We start from the raw sequence: 17,887 nt of genomic DNA, 5'->3' as shown, positions 1-17,887 counted from the left end.
CGCCCCTTCTGTTGTTGATAGTCTAAAGGGCCCCATGTGCTGTTGTACTAGAGTGGGCGGGGCAACGAAGAAAGGTGCGCCATCTAGGGCCCAACGGCCAAAGCTTACACGGTGTCACAGTTCTGGCTTATCGATACCTCCTTACCGAATGACCTGGTCTACTATATATAATTTATATTCTGTGCGGAACAGTGACATCGTTACAAAATCCAAGATATACACGGTTGCACAACTCTGGCTATCGATACTCGCATTATATAACGTGGTTTATACTGACTGAGGAATGTTGTCTAGACAGGAATCTGTAAGTTTTTGGTGCCTGTAAACGATGTCACGGTTCTGGCTATCGGTATTTCTTCACCTGATCTATAGATTCCCACTAAGTGCGGAACCGTTGTACCGTGCAATGTTGTCTAGACAGGAACCTGCAAGTTTTGGCGGCCTGTAATTCGATTACGTAAGATGTCGTGTCCTTACTATTCTTTTGTTTTTTTCTTTAAAGACGAAACCTGTTTCAGTTAATGTTATTGTTTATGAAGGCTTATGTTATCTAAACACATATCCGGGAATTAATCTCTATGGATCTTTGTGTGTTTTGCTGGTCAGACATACATACATACATACGTACATACATACATACATACTATATATATATATATATATATATATATATATATATATATATATATATATATATATATATATACACACACACAGGAAGGTTAGGGCCTATGGAACCAAAAACCCAAAAACCTTTAAAAGGAAAATCAATCCTGGACGATAGTCTACAGTCTATAAACAGTCTAGACTCTAGACACTATTATAGACCAACGTTACGCAATATAAATTCCCGCGTCGAAAGTCTGCGCAAACACTTCCGTCAGCCACAACATTGCTTACATTCCGAAAGGCCTGTAAAGAGAAGACACGAAACGCAGTCGAACCAATTTTCGAGGAGAGAGAGAGAGAGCACCATGCTTTCAAACGTTTCTGCATTTCTGGGCTCAACTTCTTCCCATCTGCAGTCGTTTCTGGAATTGAAACGAAAGGCAAAGAGATTAAACATATTTAAATATCTTGATATTTAACATCTTTACAGATGGCGTGATGGGAGATTCTCTCATATCCACTCACTGGGCATTGCATGTATAGGACTAACCAAATTCTCTCTTATGCAGTTATTGAACTTCGCATTTATAGGGCTTACCAAATTCTCTCTCATCCACTCATTGAGTTTTGCATGTATATAGACCTAACCAGATTCACATCCACTACCTAGCATTGAATGTGTAGGCCTAATAATTCCTTGCTTATCTCCACTCGGGCTTTTTAGTTCCCAAATGGTTTTAGTTGGGAAGGAGTTGAGAGAATGTAAAGAGAGAAATTATTAACTTTTTAAATTTAAGTATTTTTTTAGCTTTCTGAATAAGATCTTTTATGGCGTAGGAGCGAATCTATCACGGGATACAAAGTGGTTAGTACTACATGATTAGATAGGCAGCCATGGCAGATATCACGGTTGCAATTCAGTCTTATCCAGTATATTGGCATGAATAATAATAATAATTAAGAAAAAACGTAAGTCGCGAGTGATTTTGCGAAAGATACCAACAACTAAAACCCATTACTTAGAAAAAAAAATAGATTACAAGTTATACAGAAGTTACTATTTTGAGTTTTTATCGGTTTTTTATATCTCGTATCGTCCTAAAAATGACTAACTGGTAACTGAGACGATGAGTATTAAAGTACAATACAAAAGTGAAGGACAACGAAACTGCTTCAGACATTCCTCGTCAGTACGACTTCAAACTTTTTCTTATAAAGGACCACATTCAAATTCTTCGCTCGGTAAACTTCGCTGGTTTCTACTCTTAAGATTAATTAAGGTAATTATTTCAATAGAGTTGAATTAGTTTTTATGTTTAGATAAGGGATTAGGAGCTCTTAGAATATGGTGTGACTGAAGAGAGAAGTTATAGACTATAGTTACTATAGGAGAGCTTTACTTACGAGATTATGTTATGCATTCTCATATTATATATATATATATATATAATATATATATATATATATATATATATATATATATATTGTGACGAAGTGCCGAGTATCTGGTTACACACTTACCATTCATTAATTGATACCTCACAAAAGCCAGACACCTGAACCCTCATCACAGGTACTAAACGACTGAATACTCTAGGCAACAGTGATCCCTTAACAACTTACCAGTATTGCAGAAAATCAGACTAAGTTCATCAAAACAGGTGTGAGGTAATCTTGTAAGTAATTAAATTAATCAAAGGGCATCACTCCATCAACAACTTTAAAATTCTAAGTATTTCCCTGATTTCAGAAGTCTAAGTACTTCCCTGGTTCTAAGTCACTTCAAGTTAATTGAAAGAAAACAGATCCATCACCACTCTATGTTTCTACCTAATATCAATATAATAAAATGCAAATATACTAGTTAGAAATGAAAACACTTATAAAAATTTTAAAAACAAAAATTTATTATTAAATTCAAAATCTATAAGAAAGAAATTCACAATATCAGGGAACATTACTGTTACTTGAAAACAAAGTAAAGTTTAATTCTTGAATCAATTAAGTAGAATTAAATCAAAATTAATTTATCACAAAATTCAAGAAAATTAATTCAATCAAAATTCAAAAGTGCTAGGCAATAATTGAAATTTGGAAATTAATTCACAAGTGCTAAACAATAATAAAACTTGAAAAGAATTCTAAGTAAATGCAAACTAATTCACAAGTGTTAAACTTAATTAATTGTGCAATGATTAATTAATGAAAATAGCTAAGTTAATTAAATTGTGAATGCAAATGAAAATACAGAAAAATGTGGAAAATATCAAAATTTCAAAAAGTATTAATCACACAGAATATGAAATAAAAAGGCACACTTCAATAAGAAAATGGAGACAAATGCATAAAACATAAAAATCACTTCAAATGAATAAACACAAAACAAAAATTTGCAATGTGTAAAAGTGTAAATCTTTTCACTCAAAACATTGTAACTATTTGTTATCAGTTTTTACCAAACCTTTGTAACCATCAGTTATTAGTTTTTACCTAACCACTGTTCCTATCAGTTATTAGTTGCAACTAATAAAAAAACACACTTTACCTGTTTGGTATACCATTGCTGCAGCTTGTTTCACAATTTCACAAAACCAGGCGCCGTTACAAAACAATGTTTGTTCAGATTCCACAAAAAACACTAAATAACACTGAATAAACTCTAAGAAATATCAAATCTGAAATTCTCAAGTTACGAGTGACCATTCAATAAGTATGAAATCGTTATGTTACTTTAAAATCAAAAGTGCTATGCGATGGAGAAAGAGAAGAGAGAGAGAGGAGAAGAGAGAGATAGAGAGAGAGAGAGAGAGAGAGAAGATTCTTGAACGCCTCGAGTATCTAAGATCTAATGAATTCTCTTCCTTTCGGAAGCTGGATAGTGGAGATGACACAAAACATTTTGGGCAACAATTCTTTCTAGAAGCTTCGAAATCTTACGCAACTTTACATACAAAATGTGTAATCTGCACGTGGCTTTGACAGAGACATACGCGTATGAGACCAGTCTGTTCAAAAAAGACACGTACTCGACTCGATCGATCGAAGCAGAAGTCCTTTATCATACTGATGACAGAATCCCAAAAACACAATGAAGACTCGAGAGGTCTCTAATCAAACGTGTTGACAGATTAGGAAAGCAAACAGAGATCTCGGAGTTCCTCTAATCTCAAGGAAATGAAAAGTTACTGAAACAATTCTAGCTTTGAACGGACAAAGATATTCTCTCTCTTTTCTACATTCTACGTTATATGTTCTTTTGATATATGTAATGCAGAAATCTGAACACACATTTAAAACTCCTATCTCTAAGCTATCTAGGAATCTGAAAAAATGTTGCACAATTCTACATACATTTTATACAGTCACTGTGTTGAATCCAACAATTCGCAATGAGATAAATAATCAGCAACCACATGTTTTTGCCACTAATGTGCTGCACTCTTAAGTTATACTGTTGCAGGCACAAAGACCACCTGGTCAGTCTTTTGATTATGGTTTTTCATTCTCTGGATAAATGATAGTGGATTGTGATCAGACAACACTAAAATTTCTTCTTTCCTAGGTCTATTCACATACACTTCAAATTTTTCAATGCTGTGATTAAGGCTAAAGTTTCCTTCTCAATTGTCGAGTATACTTTCTGATGTTATTTCAATTTTGTAGACATGGAGCACACAGGATGGTAGATGTTATTTTCATCTTCTTGAAGTAGAACAGCTCCAATGCCACAGTCCGACGCATCAACTTGTATCACAAATTTCTTGTCGAAGTCTTGGAGCTTGAAGTACTGGTCTTGAAGTTAAAATGGCTTTTACCTTCTCAAAGGATTATGACACTCTGGAGTCCAAACAAACTTAGCTTTGGGACTAGTTAAGTCTGTCAAGGGAGCTACTACGGCTGAGAAATTTGGGCAGAAACGACGATAGAATCCAGCCATGCCTAAAAATCTCTGTGGCTGTTTCCTGTTAGTAGGTGGGGTAGCCTTACGGATGGATACCTTCTACATTAGCAATTTACTGGCGCAAGAAGGCCTTTCCCAACTTCAAAACCCAAGATACTGCTCAGTTGCCTTTCCAAACTCACTCTTCTTAGGTTGACTGTTAGTTCCTGCTTCTTGAAGTTTCTTGAAAACTTTCCTCAGAATATTCAGATGTTCTTCCCATGTTGTAGAGTAAATCACGATGTCATCCAGGTATACTACTTCTTCTATCGATCTTAGCAGTTGATCCATCACTCGTTGGAATGTTGTAGGTGCATTCATCAGACCAAACGGCAGAACAATATACTGATACAGTCCAAAAGGAGTAATGAAAGCTGACAGCAACTTGGCATTCTCATCTAAGGGAATATGATAATATCCTTCCAAGAAGTCTATCTTGGAAACAAACTAGGCTTGCCCAATATTATCAAGTAACTGATCTATAAGAGGCAAAGGATTATTGTCAGCTACACTGATGAAATTCTGTTTCCTATAATCAGTACACATCCTAAATAAACCATCTGGTTTCTTCACTAAAACACATGGAGAACTGAAGTGACTTGAACTGGGTTCTGCTAATCCATGTTGCAGCAAATACTCAACTTCCTTCTTCAAAACATCTTGATGATACGGTGATAAGCGATAGACTCTTTGCTTGAAAGGTCTTCCATCTTCTTGAATCTTGATTTCATGCTTGGTCAGATCAGTACACCTAGGCACATCTGTAAAAATTTCTGGGAAATTTCTAATTACTTCACTTGAGTCTTCACCTTGTTCAACACTCAGATGTTTCAGTTTATCATCCAAATTTTCCAAAATTGAAGAATTATTCATCTTGCTTTCAGCTCCCAATTCGTAGCCATCATCGTCTGTAGATAAAGTTGTTTGGGTTGTACTGACACAGTTTCAGTTTTAGTTTCTGAGAAATAAGGTTTCAAGAGGTTCACATGTATCTTCCTTTGTCTTCTTCTTCTTTCTGGTGTTTTCAATCACATAAGTTCTATCACTTAACTTCTCATCTTTTAAGGACCTTGAAATTTATTAGTGAGGGAAAATCTCTTGACACCTAAGAACACTAACACTTGTTGACCAACACTTTAAACTTCTTAGCTTAGTCTTAGCATCAAATCTCCTTTTCATTTTCTCTTGACTCACTTTCAAGTTTTCTAAAGAGAATTTTCCTAATCTCTTTCAACGTTTTCCTTAAGTTCTTCAAATACTCTCCTTAGCTTTCCTCTTGAGTTTCTTCCCAATTTTCTGCAAGAATCTTCAACGGTCCTCTAACTTCTCAACCAAAAATCATTTCATTAGGTGAACATCCCATACTTTCTTGATAAGCACTCTAACTTCAAACAACATTAATGGTAAACTAACATCCCATTCTCTTCCTGACTCAGAACAATACTTTGTCAGCATACTTTTCAATGTCTGATGGAACCTTTCCAAGGCATCTTGAGTTTCTGATGATAGGCAGTGGGATAACTGTTGTTTCACTCCTAACAAATTCATCACATCCTGGAATAACTTTGAAGTAAAGTTTGTTCATCTGTCACTTTGTACTATTTCTGGTATACCAAACTTTGAGAAAAACTCCACAAGTTTTTCAGCAACTATCTTGGCAGATATGTTTCAAACAGGGATCGCCTCTGGATATCTTGTCACAGGACACATTAATGTTAACAATACTCATTTCCTTTCTTTGTCTTCGCAGCAGTCCAACCATATCTATAGTCACTTTGCTAAAGGGTTCTCCTCTAACTTCTATAGGTTGTAGGGGGGCTTTCTTGATGGTTTCATTCGGTTTTCCAGCTATCTGGCAGGTACGACACTCACGACAGAACCTGCTAACATCTTTGTGAAGTCCAGGCCAGAAAAAATATTTCATGATCTTCTCCACAGTCTGCCTGATTCCCATATGTCCAGACCCATGAGCTACTGCAACCACTTGCTTTCTCAACGGATATGGAATCAAAATTTGATGATATTCGCCCCATACAGCATCTCCTGGTATATCTGTAGGTCTATACTTTCTCATCAGCAAACCTTCTTCAGATAGTAACAGGTAGGAGTTTGTTGCATCTCTTCTCGATCAAACACTCTGAAGAACAAATCTGTTAATGATGCATCCTTCTTCTGCAAGTCCATTAGCTTCTCTCTTTTACTTGACCAACTTCAAGGGTTGAATTTTCAATATCTGCTAACTCAGTGACTGTAGTTTCACTACTGTCTTCAGTAACACTTTCACTACTCGAGTCTCTTCAGGAACATCAGGTTCTTCTTGTCGTCGTCTTCTTCATCTTCTTGGGAAATCTCTTCTTGGTCGCACTATGGGAAACATCACTTCCTGGAACAATTCTTCTAAGCACAAAGATCCTTCACTTGATCCTTCTTGGGTGTGTAAATCCTCAGTTTCTTCACTTGCAGTCGTAGTCCTCTTCATACTTCTGGTAGTTACACAACTAGGAAACAGGTGGGGGTTATTCTTCTCCAACTCTACTGTAGGACTAATCCTCAAGGTGGTTTGTCTGTCACTACAGGACAAGGAATAAATGGCACACCACCAACTTCATTCCCCAACAGAAACATGTACACCTTCCACAGCCAGTGAGTCTTTTACAGCAAAATCAACATTCCTGTCACAAACTCACATGACAGGTGTAAGCGGCATGTAGAAGTTACTTCCTCTCCTCCTATACCCTTCAAAATAACTGAATCTCCTGTGAGACTCTTCTCCAACTGAGGGTGAGAACCACGTACTACCACACTATGGTTACTCCCTGTATCACGTAATATCTTGACTGGTACCTGCACACTTCCTTCTTGAGTTAACAGCATACCCTCATAGATATATGGCTTAAAAGCCTCCACATTGCTAAGCCACTCACTGCTTGAGGTAACATTTCCACTGGTTGCTAAACATTCAGCTTGTTTAGTTTCATTCTTCTCTGGAGTCTGATTCTTTCCCACACTGCTCTTCGTAGATTGTTTCACCTGTTCACTACTTGACCAACTGGCTTTGACTGCTGTTGATTCCCGTAACACTCTCGACTGTAGTGTCCTACTCTCCACACTTGAAACAGACAACATTAGGTTTCTGTAATTGTCTTGTTGAAAAAACTGGATGAGGATTTCACATTAGCTTGCCGAGTTGTATTACCTTGTGTACTCTTGGTAGTATCACTTGTAGGTTTCCCATTAAATTTTGTTCCATGTTATTTGGATAAGACTTAAAACCTGGGCATTGGTTGACTCTGGTACTTGACATTGTAATTATGTGTTTACTACTAATTATATTGTAATCTTCAATCAGTGTCACAGCTTTGTCAAGTTTCTTCACCTCTCTCTCTCTCAAATAGGCTCTTATATGTTCAAGGAATTCGCTTAAGATACTGTTCAAGAACAAGTAATCTCTTCTAACTCATCCAAAGTTTTTAACTTTAGCAGCTTCTACCCAACGTTTGAAACACTTGTCACGTTTGTAAGCATAATCTAAGAATGTTCCCTTCTCATCTTTTCTTAAATTTCTGAATCTTTCATTGTAGTACTCTGGGGTCATCTGGTAAACTTGTAGCACACTGCGTTTAAGTACCTTGTAGTCTTTACACTGATCAGCTGTTAAGGCTAGATAAGCACTTCTCCCTTTACCAATCAAGACTCTTTGTAGCAAAACTGACCATTTATCTTCTGGCCATCCCATACCTGAAGCCACTTTCTCAAAGTGATAAAAAAAACTCATCTGGAGCTTCTTCAGTAAACTTAGGGATTAACTTCTGTACTCTTACTACATCAAATACGAGGTCTTGATTACCTTGGTTAGGTAAGATGGTGTTACAGGTAATGTGGATCTAGCTATCCAATTCCTTTCCCTTTCATGTCTTGCGATTTCTCTTTCCTCTTTTATCCTTTCTCTTTCCTCTTCTGCTGCTTTTTCTTCTTCTCTTTCTCTTCTTTCTTGTTTTTCCCTGTCTATTCTTTCTCTTTCAGCTTGCATTCTCTCTTTTTCAGCAAGCATTTTTAGCTTAATCAAATTCTCTTCTGCTTCAATGCGTCTAAGCTCTAACTCTGCATCACTTTTCTCTTTCTTTTCTGCTTGCTTATTTATGAGATCAGCACGTGCTACATTCAACAACTCTTGAGCCAATTCTAACTCATCTCATCAGTTATTCTAACCAGAGTTTATCAATGATTCCAATAGCAATACATCTTATTTGTGCCTTTACCATACTAGTAGACACATAACCACCACACACCACTGCTAAGCGCTCCACTGTTGCTTAGTCAGAGTGGTTTCAGATAACACTTGGATGGAAGGGGCTGCTAAAAATTTCTGAACTTTGAACTGAGCCATTTTCCCTCTAGTTATCAACTTACAATTCAATACAATAAATGCAAAACAAAAAAAAAAACTATATGGTCACCTCTGCCTAACAAAATATATCCCTAACACCACCAGTATATACTAGAGTGGATAATGAAATCTGCTTTCCTTGGTCTCTGAGGCACCATTAATTACTTGTGACGAAGTGCCAAGATATCTGGTTTACCACACTTACCATTCATTAATTGATACCTCACACCTGAACCCTCATCACAGGTACTAAACGACTGAATACTCTAAAGGCAACAGTGATCCCTTAACAACTTACCAGTATTGCAGAAAATCAGACTAAGTTCATCAAAACAGGTGTGAGGTAATCTTGTAAGTAATTAAATTAATCAAAGGCATCACTCCATCAACAACTTTAAAAGTCTAAGTATTTCCCTGATTTCAGAAGTCTAAGTACTTCCCTGGTTTCTAAGTCACTTCAAGTTAATTGAAAGAAAACAGATCCATCACCACTCTATGTTTCTACCTAATATCAATATAATAAAATGCAAATATACTAGTTAGAAATGAAAACACTTATAAAAATTTTAAAAACAAAAATTTATTATTAAATTCAAAAATCTATAAGTGAAATTCACAGTATCAGGGAACATTACTGTTACTTGAAAACAAAGTAAAGTTTAATGAATTCTTGAATCATTAAGTAGAATTAAATCAAAATTAATTTATCACAAAATTCAAGAAAATTAATTCAATCAAAATTCAAAAGTGCTAGGCAATAATTGAAATTTGGAAATTAATTCACAAGTGCTAAACAATAATAAAACTTGAAAAGAATTCTAAGTAAATGCAAACTAATTCACAAGTGTTAAACTTAATTAATTGTGCACTGATTAATTAATGAAAATAGCTAAGTTAATTAAATTGTGAATGCAAATGAAAATACAGAAAAATGTGGAAAATATCAAAATTTCAAAAAGTATTAATCACACAGAATATGAAATAAAAAGGCACACTTCAAAGAGAAAATGGAGACAAATGCATAAACATAAAAATCACTTCAAATGAATAAACACAAAACACAAAAATTTGCAATGTGTAAAAGTGTAAATCTTTTCACTCAAAACATTGTAACTATTTGTTATCAGTTTTTACCAAACCTTTGTAACCATCAGTTATTAGTTTTTACCTAACCACTGTTCCTATCAGTTATTAGTTGCAATTAATAAAAATATAACACATTTTACCTTTTTGGTATACCATTGCTGCAGCTTGTTTCACACTTTCACAAAACCAGACGCCATTACAAAACAATGTGTGTTCAGATTCCCACACACAAATTACCCTGAATAAACTCTAAGAAATATCAAATCTGAAATTCTCAAGTTACGAGTGACCATTCAATAAGTACGAAATCGTTCGTTTAGGTTACTTTAAAATCAAAAGTGCTATGCGATGGAGAAAGAGAGAGAGAGAGAGAGAGAGAGAGAGAGATCTGAACGCTCGAGTATCTAAGATCTAATGAATTCTCTTCCTTTCGGAAGCTGGATAGTGGAGACGACACAAAACGTTTTGGGCAACAATTCTTTCTAGAAGCTTTGAAATCTTACGCAACTTTACATACAAAATGTGTAATCTGCACGTGGCTTTGACAGAGACATAACGCGTTATGAGGACCAGTCTGTTCAAAAAGACACGTACTCGACTCGATCGAACAAAGCAGAAGTCCCTTATCATACGTGATGACAGAATCCCAAAACACAATGAAGACTCGAGGTCTCTAATCAAACGTGTTGACAGATTAGGAAAGCAAACAGAGATCTCGGAGTTCCTCTAATCTCAAGGAGATGAAAAGTTACTGAAACAATTCTAGCTTTGAACGGACAAAGATATTCTCTCTCTTTCTACATTCTATGTATTATTTTTATTGCTATATAGTAATGCAGAAATCTGAACACACATTTAAAAAATCCTATCTCTAAGCTATCTAGGAATCTGAAAAAATGTTGCACAATTCTACACAACATTTTATACAGTCAAAGAGGGGATATATGCATTTTGAAAGTAGCAATATATAATAATATAATATATAATAATAATATATATATATATATATAATATATATATATACTAATATATATATATAAATAGATATATATATATATATATATATATATTATATATAATATATATATATATATATGTATATATATATAAAGGTATAAGCCACGAAGGAAAAATAAACAACGGAGTTTCTGCAAGATCTTTCGACTCAACATCCTTTACTCAACAGACAAACTGACTTACATGAGGAATTGACAGTACAGGAAAGGTCATATAACTGACAGATAGGGATTATAAGGAGATTAGTACCTAGAATCCGGCACACCTGGAGAATGAGTAACCTTTCCAAAAGAGCATAAACATGGGTACAATTTAAAAATTGAATACATAAGAAAAATAGGGAAAGATTTATGTTATCTTTCACATATATTAGATATTTGTTATAATAAAGCCCACAAAAAGTTTGATAGTGTAAGTAACATGGAGAAAGAAAATTCTAAGAACATTCTCAGTTTGCTTTATTTTAACGGATTTGAAACCATTAAATCATTGTTAAAAGCCTTTAAGGTCAACCTTGTTTTTCCCTATAATAACACACTAAAAGGAATGTTAATAAAAATTGGCCCCAGGGAAAGCAACAACATAATATATAAAATTCCATGTATGGACTGCCCCTCTTTTTATCTCGGACAGTCGAGCAAGGGCTTAGAAGTAAGATTAAACCAGCATAAATATTCTGTAAAAACTGGGCAAACATCTAATGCAATATTCATTCATTTAAGTGAAAACAACCACCGGATAAATTGGATTGGTAGGTCAGTAATTGCGAGATCAAAAGATGTCTTATCACGAAATCTTTTAGAATCTGTCATAATTTAACTTACTTCCCATTGTAATTTTAATATTAGTCGTGGCCTGTTTCATTTAGACCCTTGTATTTGTAACATGTTTAAGAATGACCTCAAAGATATAATTACAGACTTAAATACAAATATGTTGCCATAGAGATATCTTTGTTGTATATGTATGTTTAATATGTATTGTGAATAAGTTTTTGTTTACCGAAGATCTGAATTGGTCAGCTGTCGCCCTGTATAATCCTTTAATTGTCTTGTCCCTGTGTCTGAGGATTAATCTTTTTGTTTTTAAATTGTGCCCATGTTTATGCTTGTTTGGAAAGGTTACTCACTCTCCAGGTGTGCCGGATTCTGGGTACTAATCTCCTTATAACCCCTATCTGTCAGTTATATGACCTTTCCTGTACTGTCAATTCCTCATGTAAGTCAGTTTGTCTGCTGAGTAAAGGATGTTGAGTCGAAAGATCTTACAGAAACTCCGTTGTTTATTTTTCTTTCGTGGCTTATACCTTTATTTATGGATTTATGACGTTCCAAACTTTCGTGATTCAGTTATATATATATATATATATATATATATATATATATATATATATATATATATATATATATATATATATATATATACATATATTATATATATATATATATATATATATATTTTATATATATATATATATATATCGTTTTCTTTATACTTTCCATCTCGTAAATGATGAGAAATTATGTCATAATTCAAGGGATATCATATCAAACAGGACGGCATTTATCAAAATAATTTTTATCATCTGCTGCTGAAGAGATTATGAGAGATATATATATACATAAAAGTGTTCTAAATTTGTACGTAGGGATTTATCCATTCGAAGGACGCAACACCATATCTTTACTAGTGGGTTTAGTTAAAGATAAGATAAGGAAACAAGACTAGTACTGTTGATGCTGTTATGTTACGTGTCACTTTTAGACCCATGTTTATCATGTTGGTCTGATCTGTCACAGTTTCCAGATGTAGAAAAAAATAATGAGATAGACGAATTATTAAGAGTGCTGACTTTAATGTCAGGTAATATAATTTCTTTAAAAGATACATTACCCTGAATAAATCACGTAGTTAAAAAAATAGTTTAAGCCGACTTATCATCTCATTTATGGGAAACATTACCAATCACATATGATTATCAAGCTGATACTGAGCAAGTGAGGCTGCCCCTTTCTGCTATCAAACACGCATCTTACAGCTTTCCATCTCACCTTTCCCTTCCAACTGAGGAGTGAGTGAGAGGGTGGAAGATGTCCCTAGCAAGCGGCCACGAAGCTCGCCTCCTGGAGGGAGACGAGTTCGAGAGACTGACGAGGAACTTTCCGCCCTACAGGACAGGCCTGGTTCGCCTGTCCCCAGGGGGGTGGGTCTTCCCTGAGCAGTATCGCAGATACGCCGACCACCTCTACAACTTCGAAGTGGGTGGAGCTATTTTGTTTTATTGCTTTCCATAAGTTATTATTAATCTTTCAAGAAAGGCACAGATAAACTTTAAACTCATTGTACATTTAGCTAAAAGTTAAGTACACTTTTGTTTACAAGTGAACAGTATCTAAGCTAAGACCTTTGTTGTTTCTCCAATAGGTACGACCAACAGATGTCTTCCTCGTCACCTACCCAAAAGTGGGCACGACCTGGACCCAGGAAATCTTGTGGACGATGATATTCAACCCGGATTTAGACAACCCAAAGCAGACGGTGTCGCTGGAGAAGCGGTCGCCCTTTATAGAGTGAGTATAGTTCTGTAAAGGAGGGAAACAGAATGCTTTGATAAGGGTATAGGAGGAACTTTGACAAAGAACAGAATCTTTTATGGAGTAAGGGAAACTGATAAAATGGAGTACACAAGAAAACGCTTTATCAGAGTGAAAAGTGTTGTCTATCGCAGTAAGGAAATCTGTTTGATAAGTAAGAATTTCTTTAGTTTGTATATCCATTAATAATAATATAATAATAATAATTTCTTAACTTTCGTAGCCTGGACATGCTATTCCCGACCGAAGTCCCGCCCAAGTTGGAGAAACTGATGGAGCCTGCCTTGGAAGAATTCCACAAGGTGTGTCCTGGCAAGGACCCCAAAGAAGGGATGTACTGGCAAATGGGGGCGGCCTGCAAGGACCATCCCCGCATCCTGAAGTCGCACCTGCCTCTCTCGCTCTTGCCTCCTATGTTAGTGGATGTGGCAAAGGTATATTCGTTTATAGTTTCATGATCTTTCATGGTGGGCTGTGATAAAGGTCTTCGTTTGGATTTTTCAATTTTCTTGCGGGAGTTTTTGGGTGTGGCGTTACAGAGGTAAGAAGAGAGATAGGACTGAAAATATACGTTGTCTCGTTTCTCCTCCAGGTGGTCTACGTCATGCGTAATCCTGGTGACGTCATTACGTCCTACTACCATCACTGCAGCCTCTTCAACGAGATGAAGTTCACGGGGACGCTGGAGGACTTTTCCGAACTCTTCCTGAACGATGATTGTAAGAAAAGGAAGAAGAAGCTTTTGTTTATCTGAGTATACTAACAAGTCTTGAATTCTTAATGTAAGCCCTTCACCGAGAGAGATACTCTAGTAAAGAGACTAGATCATCTATTTCTCCTTTTTCTATTGGAGGTCTATTGAAGCTTCTGTCCTTTCTATATCCTCCTCCATCAGTGGTCTATTCGCCCTACTGGCTCCACGTCAAAGAGGCCTGGGAGAAAAGGACCCACCCCAACATGCACATCCTTTGCTTCGAGGACATGAAATCTGACATCACGGGGGAGCTCCAAAAACTCAACGAGTTCCTGGGGACCAGACTCGACGAGAAGCAGCTGGAGAACGTGAGTGGGATAGAATAAAGCCAGTTGTTCGAGTGGAAGGTGAAATTAGATGCCTCTGAATGGGTTGCTTGCAAATTTACTTTTCTTCTTCTTCTCTGCACATTTTGAGTCGTATTCGATACCAAGTGCCATCTCTACAGTAATATAAATATTATTATTATTATTATTATTATTATTATTATTATTATTATTATTATTATTATTATTATTATTATTATTAAACGTGTGTCACTGATGCCTTGTGATAATACAAGGCATCTGGCTACAAACTATCTTTGTAGTAACCAACCGTGTGTTTACAGAGAATTAGCCTATTCCACATTTTGCAATGAAAAAAGGGGATAGGGACAGACATAAAGGTTTAGTGGAATAAATAGACACTTAACAGTCATAGAAATGTACATGGTGCTATTTCAGCCGTCAAAACTTTATAAGATTCACTAACAATATTTTTCGTAATTAATAAAAGCAGTAGGAGTTGAAAAGCCTTTGCAACGGCTCTTAGATAAAGTACTACTACTACTACTCTGCTCAATTGAGTTTCTAAAGAGAAATCTTACCTATGCAACGGCACCTCAGCTTGTTTACGTTTAGGTCACCATTCCAAACATAGCGTTACGTTTTCACTTCATTTGACATTTGAATCTGCGTGTGAACCTATGTTTCTTCTCTGCCTTCTCAAGGTCCCGTGTAGATGTGTTCTTCGTATTGGTTTCTGCAATTTAATTCCGAATTTCAGGTGAAGAAACACACCACTTTCGACGCCATGAAGAACAGAAAAACCATATTCGATTTCGACATAAGCGAGACATCGAAGTTTGTCGACGCTGAGGTCCTGAAGAAAGATGGAGGATTCTTTAGACAAGGTATGAGAAGAAGTTCTCTCTCTCTCTCTCTCTCCTCTCTCTCTCTCTCTCTCTCTCTCTCTCTCTCTCTCTCTCTCTAAATTGTTTAAAAATGTTATAGGCTAAACCAACCATGCTTACTACCATACATAGCTTCCTGCCTTCTGTTTATACCAATAATCATCATACTTCAGCTAGCAATCGTTTTCAACTTTGTTTGCAAACAATTTCAATATTTTTCACCAGTATCCATAGATTTTCATCACTATCACCAACAAACACTACAGTAACTGTAAGCATCAACCACTCCCCATTCCTTTCAATTTAAAACATTTTCACCAGTATCTGTAGATTCTCTTCACTATCACCAAGAAACACAGCAGCAGCTGTAAGCTTTAACCATTCCCCATTCCTTTCACGACATTTCTATTGACCACACAATTCAAATGCATCTCGCATCACGTCATCTGTCAAGATATCAAAATATGTTTAATATGTTCACCTTTCGTATCAATTCCAGGAAAGACTGGAGATGGGAAGAAGAAGTGAGCCCAGCAATGCAGAAACGTCTGAAGGATTGGTGTGGAAAACGATTCAATTTTGGTCTGACTTTCGATTGAAGCCTAGTCTCTCTCTCTCTCTCTCTCTCTCTCTCTCTCTCTCTCTCTCTCTCTCTCTCTCTCCTTACTGACGTGCAAGTCAAGCACCAACCCATGTAAAACCAAGCTGAGTATTTCATGAAACAAAGAGGAAGACAGAGAATTTGATTACAGTCCGGATGAGAATGGTCTGCAGAACTTGTGAAACCAATTGTCGTTTGAGAATGTGCCTTCCACAAGGTATCTGGTGGAATACCAAAATAAGTCTAAGTATGGGAGGCGCAAATACTCTGAAATGGAGAGAGGGGTGAAGGGAGGCTTAGGAAAGTCTTCAGAAACTGTTTATTTTTACAAAGGAGTTCTTAATCAGACTTTAATTCTCTAACTAGTCACTTGCTTTGTAAATGGGTCATTGTTTATAATTAAGGTTTCGTGTGGACCTAGTAAAGCTGTATGCCTTTCTCATTCACTGTTCTCAAAGGTTCTTGAAACTAACGAACCCTAACTTATTCAGTCATCGATATGTCTTCCATAATGCAAGATTTACAAAGAAGCAACTCCCACATCGCTTTTGCTCAAGTTTTCGTCTTGCTCTGAACTTTGACCTAGAATAAAACCAAAGGATCATGTCAGGTCACCATGAATGACCTTACTTTAAAGCATAATGTTTCACTATTTCTTTTTATATTCATTTTCTTTCATCACTCCGATGACATGAGAGAAAAGGGCCCTTTAGTCTGTTCATCTTGTTAGAATCTTCTCAGTGACGAAGAAAAAACTACTTTAAAAAACTTATATATTTCATATGTAATTTCATCACCATTAAAAAAACAATGGCTTCGTTTGTTTTCTTTGACCTATTAATGGTGCGTTATTTGTCTATTTCGTTCGTGTCTTTATCTCTTGCTCACATAAATATCCTTTCTTTTTTAATACCTCTTCTCTAAAACCCTTTCCTCTATGATTTTCTACATGACCTCTGTTTATGGCCTTTTTTAAATTACTGTTTATATCCACTAATATAAGTGGTTTCAGCTGACATTTTTCTACGTCAAATTATTTGTATAACGTTCTGTTATCTGCGGATTTTATTATATACAAACGTTTATTTTGTATATTTATTACACAGATGACAAACCTACAAGAACCTGAAGAAAAACTTTAGAAACTGAGGAGCCGTTGAATGGACAAAGCTTCAGTCTATGTAAGTGAAACTGAGTAGAAATGATACGATGTGTGAGTAAAAAAAAAAAGCACTGAAAATATTGTGTTGATTAGCAGAGCTAGACAGAAGGGGAAGACAGTTAATGTTTATATTGTGAAGACGTGAACTGAAAACCTAGAGCATTTCTTACTTTACTGTTAAGTAAAAAAAGATATAAAGGAACAGATTTCAACCCGAACAGCAGCGATTCGTGGACGACAAAGACGAACTGATATATAACAATGGTACTGATAATTTAATTGTCTAAAGAGGTTACTGAATATATGGAGAAATTAGTCAAGAATATATGGCAGCGATTAGAACATATATTATTGTTAAATAAGCATAAACGAAAGGGAAATTAAAACTAAGAAAGAGCCGTTTTATACTAGATAGAATTCCGTTAATACTACTAATGCTCCTCTGGTCTCCAAAGACCGGAAACATAAACTAGTAAAATTGAAGCAGTTAAAGACAAACGGTTAAGAGAAATAATAAACAACTGGGACAGAAAAGCATGGCAGAAAGAAATGAATGAAAAGTC

At 35.8% G+C, this 17,887-nt stretch overlaps 2 protein-coding genes across 6 annotated transcripts in view; one reads left to right on the top strand and one right to left on the bottom strand.

The window, feature by feature from the left end:
• LOC135197276 (uncharacterized) overlaps positions 1 to 75 on the bottom strand; it is a 134,182-nt gene extending 134,107 nt beyond the window's left edge. For 2 of the 3 annotated variants that reach the window (XM_064224395.1, XM_064224397.1), the window contains exon 1: positions 1 to 74. This exon is cut by the window's left edge and continues 64 nt beyond it. The gene's annotated coding sequence lies outside the window, so the exon portion shown is untranslated. The other variant, XM_064224396.1, reaches the window with a different exon arrangement.
• Positions 76 to 1,738: 1,663 nt separating this feature from the next.
• LOC135197275 (sulfotransferase 1C4-like) lies at positions 1,739 to 16,977 on the top strand. 3 transcript variants are annotated; one of them, XM_064224392.1, is made up of 8 exons: positions 1,739 to 1,889; positions 13,109 to 13,297; positions 13,464 to 13,609; positions 13,857 to 14,067; positions 14,226 to 14,352; positions 14,529 to 14,695; positions 15,435 to 15,561; positions 16,061 to 16,977. In XM_064224392.1, the coding sequence occupies exons 2-8, from the start codon at positions 13,130 to 13,132 to the stop codon at positions 16,087 to 16,089; spliced, it is 975 nt and encodes a 324-aa protein (XP_064080462.1). In that variant the 5' UTR covers positions 1,739 to 1,889; positions 13,109 to 13,129; the 3' UTR covers positions 16,090 to 16,977. The 3 variants fall into 3 exon arrangements, with proteins under 3 accessions (XP_064080462.1, XP_064080464.1, XP_064080463.1); XM_064224394.1 differs by having other exon boundaries at positions 1,742 to 1,889; positions 13,112 to 13,297; XM_064224393.1 differs by having other exon boundaries at positions 1,759 to 1,889; positions 13,078 to 13,297.
• The last annotated feature ends 910 nt before the right edge of the window (positions 16,978 to 17,887 follow it).

The sequence above is a fragment of the Macrobrachium nipponense genome, chromosome 18, assembly GCF_015104395.2.
Source record: "Macrobrachium nipponense isolate FS-2020 chromosome 18, ASM1510439v2, whole genome shotgun sequence".
NCBI classification, from domain to species: Eukaryota; Metazoa; Arthropoda; class Malacostraca; order Decapoda; family Palaemonidae; genus Macrobrachium; species Macrobrachium nipponense.
This window is presented reverse-complemented; position numbering and strand designations above follow the sequence as displayed.